Source organism: Geospiza fortis, unplaced genomic scaffold, assembly GCF_000277835.1.
Source record: "Geospiza fortis unplaced genomic scaffold, GeoFor_1.0 scaffold427, whole genome shotgun sequence".
Lineage (NCBI taxonomy): Eukaryota > Metazoa > Chordata > Aves > Passeriformes > Thraupidae > Geospiza > Geospiza fortis.
In genome coordinates, this window is record NW_005054853.1 from 11139 (window position 1) to 16302 (window position 5164).

The window sequence follows — 5164 nt, forward strand, 5'->3', positions numbered from 1 at the left end:
GCAGGGCTCCCGGCCGGGGCCCAACGGGCAGAGCTGCCCCGTGCGCTGCCTGGACGAGGCGCCGCGCATCCAGGAGGAGGAGGAGGAGGGCTCGGCCGCGGCCAGGACGGCGCGGAAGCGCCACCAGAACCAGGCCAAGCAGTCGTGGCTGCTGCGCCTCTTCGAGTCCAAGCTCTTCGACATCTCCATGGCCATCTCCTACCTGTACAACTCCAAGGAGCCCGGCGTGCAGGCCTACATCGGCAACCGCCTCTTCTGCTTCCGCCACGAGGACGTGGACTTCTACCTGCCCCAGCTGCTCAACATGTACATCCACATGGACGAGGACGTGGGCGACGCCATCAAGCCCTACATCGTGCACCGCTGCCGCCAGAGCATCGACTTCTCGCTGCAGTGCGCGCTGCTGCTGGGCGCCTACTCCTCGGACATGCACATCTCCACGCAGCGCCACTCGCGCGGCACCAAGCTCCGCAGGCTCATCCTCTCCGACGAGCTGAAGCCGGCGGGCAGGAGGAGGGAGCTGGGCGCCGCCCTGCCCGGGCCCGACACGGGGCTGTCCCCCTCCAAACGGACTCACCAGAGGTCCAAGTCGGACGCCACGGTGTCCATCAGCCTCAGCAGCAACCTGAAGCGCACGGCCAGCAACCCCAAGGTGGAGAGCGAGGAGGAGGTGAGGCCTGGGGTGTCCTGAGGGAATGCTGTGGGGTTGGGATGGAGCTGCAAGGATTGAACTCGTGGGGAAAATCCTGTGGTCCTGCCTTGGGATTCATCCCAGAGCTCCTTTGGGGTTGGGATGGAGCTGCAAGGCCCAGCCAGCAGCCCCAAGGTGGAGAACAAGGAATAGAAGGTAAAGTCTGGGATATTCCTGAGGGAATTCTGTGGGAAAGGCTGTTGTGGGGTTGGGATGGAGCTGCAAGGCTCAGTCAGCAGCCCCAAGGGGGACAGCGAGGAGGAGGCGAGGCCTGGGGCGTTCCTGAGGGAATTCTGTGGGGCTGAGCTCCAAGGATTGGTGTGCTGGGGAAATCCCGTGGCGGTTCCTCGGGATTCGTCCCAGAGCTCCTCTGGGGCTGGGCTGTGCTCCAGGGCTGATCCCAGGATGAGCTGGGAGTTCCAGGCGGGAAGGGAGCCCCGAGCTGGTGCCGGAAGCAGATTTTGGGAGCGGCGCTTCCCAAATGTGGGAAAAAGGAATCCTCCAGAGGGGGGAATGCACCCCGGGAAGCTGGCTGGGAATTCCCAGGAATTCCTGGGAGGTGGATCGGAAATCCGAGGTTTGGTTCCGCTGGGAGTCCTTGGAAGGAGCCAAGGATTGTTCCACGCCCTGGGAATTGGGATAAGGGCGGAAGGAAGGATTGGGAAGGAATTTTCCAGGCCGGATTCGGGATCAAAACGCCCCGGAAAAATCTGGGGCCGTTCCCGCCGGGATGAATTTTTAATATGGAAAAGGAGGAGGCGGAAACCGGAGCCTTTCCATAAATTATGGATGAGGAAACTCCTGGAAACGACCCTGAAAAAGCTGGGAAAGCACAAAACCAGGGAGGCTCCAGCCCTGGATCCCGACTGCCCCTCAAAAATCCCGGGGTCCTTGGAAGCGCTGGGTGCTTCTCCCTCTGGAATCCAGGAATTCCTTGGAAAAAACAGGGAAATTATCCCAAAATTCGTCAGGGAAAGGAAAATCGATGGAAAATCATCCCAAATTTTCCCTCCCCTGGTGAACTTTGGGGTCATTTCCCATCAGTTTCCCCCCCAGGTGGGATCCAGACCTGGTTGTCCCTTTTTTTGGGGGGAATTTTTGGGAATTTTAGCCCCAAAATTCCTGGGTTTTAGGGGATGAAGCTCCATGGGATCCCTGTTAGGAATAAAATCATGAATTGAGGGACTCCAAGCGCTGGAATTTCAGGATATTTGGGATGGGAATTGCTTGGGATGGAGCTTGGAGGGAAATGTGGGAATGGCAGGAAAACTTGGGATAAATCAGGAATTTCTCCGTGGTAAAAAGGGCCTCAAAACCGGGATTTTGGGAACTTTCGGGATTGTTTCCATGGGATTCGTTTGGTGTGCTGAAATTTGGGATAAACTGCAGTCCAGGGAAGGAAAAAACCGTGGATTTGGTGGTGGAAAAGGTCAGAAATCCGAGGAATTCGGAGCTGGATCCGTCCTGGTCCTTCTGGGCTGGGGTGAGGAATCCCGGAGAGGAGGAAATCGGGGAAAATCCCGGGAATTCAGCGCTCGGATCTGCTCCGCTTTGATCCCATCCCCCTGGAGATCCGTAGAATTTTCCTTCCCGGAATTTTCCTGGCAATTCCAAGAGGATGGGACCAAAACAAACTTGGGAGTTGCTGGAAGTGCACCTGGAGCTAAACTTTGCTTTTTCTCCCCCCTTTTCCCTGCTCCTTCCCCTCTTCCCTATGGAAAACATTCCCCAAAAAAACTGCCCCGCGTCCCCCCGTTCCTGCTTTTCCCAGGAATTCTCCTCGAGTACGGAAAGCCTGGATAAATCCCTGGCTCCCGTAAGTTCCGATCCCGTTTTCCGGAGGCTCCCTCTTCCCGCCACAGCATTTCCTCGATTCCGCCCCTCTGGAATTCCCCAGCATTCCCCAGATATTCCCAAAAAAAACCTCCAAAAAAAAAAATCCCGGCGGCGTTTCCTCGGAATGGGAATTCCAGGAAAACCCCTTCCAGTTGGATAAGATCCAGGAAAATCCCGTTTTTCCACCGAAAGCCATCCGGGAATGAGGGAATTCCCGCTTTTCCTGCTTTTCAGTTGCAGGTGGAAGAGGAAATGCTGTTTTTGTTTTCCCTTGGAATTTGGCTCCCAAAATTCTCGGCCGGATTGAATTGATTTGCTTTTTTTCCATGTTTTTTTCCCCCGCCAATCATTCCTTGATTCCATTCTCTCAATTCCTTCTTTTTTTCCATGAAAATTCCAATCGAATCCTGGCGTTTTTCCCTGATTTTTCTCTGCAGAATGAACCCTTTTCCCGTTTTTTCCGTTGTTTTTTTGGAATCTTTCCCTCTTTCCCCACCAGGATTCCCGGTGGGAATGTGTAGTCCATGATTTCCTCCAGCACGGGGAGTTTGGGAAGAATTCCATGATTTTTTTGGGGGAGGCTTTTCTGGGAATTCCTGGATTCCAGCCCAGCTCTGATGCTGCTGGGAATTCCCAGGGATCATTCCCACGCCTGGATTTGGGAATTCTGTCGGGATTTGATCCCAAATTTCGGGCTCGTCCTAAATCCCGCTGGTTTTAGGGATAACAGGACGCTTGGGGTGAGCTCCAAGCCCCAAATTCCCGCCCAAAATTCCGGGAATTCCTTGGTTTCCGCCCATTCTTGCTCCTCCCAGCCCAGCCAACGGCTCCTCTCCGGGGTTTTTTTTGGGAATCAGCGGAAAACAGGGATAATTCCTCCTTCCCTATGGAATGTTCTGCTGGAGTGGGAGATCTTGGTGTGGGAAGGATCCTTGGGAATGCTGGGATGAGGAGGAAAATTCCCTCTGGAATTTCCCTCTGGAATGGGAGGAAGAGGCGAATTCCCCTCTGGAATGGGATGAAGAAGAGGAAGATTCCCTCTGGAATTTCCCTCTGGAATGGGATGAGGAAAATTCCACTGGAATGGGATGGGACGGAGAGAAAAATTCCCCTTTGGAATGGGATGAAATTTCCCTGCGGAACGGGATGAAGAGGAATTTTCCCTCGGGAATGTGATGGAATTTCCCAGCCCCCGTGGCTGGAAGATCCAAGATCTCCAGGGTTCCCACCGGAGCCAGAATTCCGGAGGCTCCGAACGGATCCTGGCACCGCCGGAATGTTCCTGAGGCCGGGAGAAGATCCTTGGGAAGCGTTTTGGGATCCCTGGAAAATGCGGGGCTGATGCAGAGGGATCCCTGGGCTGATCCCAGATTCCCGAACTCCTTGGGAAATTCCTCTGGGAGAAGATTTCCCGGAATTCCGAGGGGACAGCGCCCGTGGGGAACCTGGGTGGGAGGACCAGGAATGTCCGAGCCGCCGGAATTCCGCGGGAAAAGCGGGGAGCGCCCATGGGATGGGCTGTCCCGGGATTGCGGGGTGGGATCCAGTCCGCGCAGAGCTGGAGGGATTTTGGGATCCGGCCGGGATCGGGAGCCTCTGGAATGTTCCTGCCGTGCCTGGAGCCAGGTGGGGGCAGGGCAGCCGAGCGCTATCCCGGAATTCCTGAGGGAATTTTTGGACTACAAGCCCAGCGGGTTCCCAGCCGGGAATGCCCTCCCCATCCTCCTCTCCCTGATTTTCCTGATCCTTCCCTCCTGCTCTGCGATATTCCCGATCTTCCCGGTTTTCCGTTGCTCCCCTGTTCCCGACCGTGGCTTTCTGCATGCGCCGTTTCCAGCATGATCGGAGCGCTTGGGGGTCCCGAAAATCAGCCGCGGGTTATTCCCGAGTTTGGGAATGTGGAGCGGGAACTTGGGATCGGCGCGGGGAGGGGAGGGGCTGCTGCATCCCGAGGGAAATCCCAAATCCCCGTGGGATCGTTGGATTGGGACAGGCGGGGGGAGGATCCTCCCAAATCCCGGGAATCCGGGTGATCCCGAATCCCGGGAATCCGGGTGATCCCAGATCCCGGGAATCCAGCGGGACTGGGAGATCCCGCTGGGAACGTTGGCTCTGGAATTCCAGGGGGAAGGAAAAGGCCCCGGGATCCTGCTCTGCTGGGGGGTGGGAGGGACTCCCAGATTTCCAGGGAAGAGAAGGGAAGGGTGGGAAGAGGGAAAAGTGGGAAGAGGGAAGAGCAGGAATTTGGTCCCAGTGGAACACCACCAGCATCACCTCCATTTTCCTCCTTTTTTCCCCAAGTTTTTATTTTTATCCAGATTCTTTTCCAGCCAGCCTGGCTGGTTCCGGAGCGGGAAAGGGGAAGGGAAAGGGCAGGGAAGAGGGAAAAGCAGGAAAAGGGAAAAGCGGGAAAACTGGAAAACCACTGCAAGCCATCACCTCCATTTTCCTGCTGTTTTCCCAACTTTTTATTTTTCGTCCCAAGCCTTTCTCAGCTAGTCTGGGATGAGAAGAGCAGGGGAAAGCGAGGGGTGGGAACATCCCATGGGGTGGGATGGGATGGGATGGGATGGGACGGGACGGGACGGGATGGGATGGGACGGGACGGGACGGGATGGGATGGGGCGGGCCGCGACG

The 5164-nt window shown here is 56.3% G+C and overlaps 1 protein-coding gene across 1 annotated transcript in view; it reads left to right on the forward strand.

The window, feature by feature from the left end:
* Nucleotides 1–5164, forward strand: part of PI4KB (phosphatidylinositol 4-kinase beta) — a gene marked incomplete at its 5' end in the record, with an annotated part of 26098 nt that overhangs the window by 9719 nt on the left and 11215 nt on the right. The window contains 2 exons of the mRNA XM_031065544.1: nucleotides 5–670; nucleotides 2463–2552. Coding sequence (XP_030921404.1) covers nucleotides 5–670; nucleotides 2463–2552 — 756 coding nt within the window. The remainder of the gene's footprint in view (nucleotides 1–4; nucleotides 671–2462; nucleotides 2553–5164) is intronic.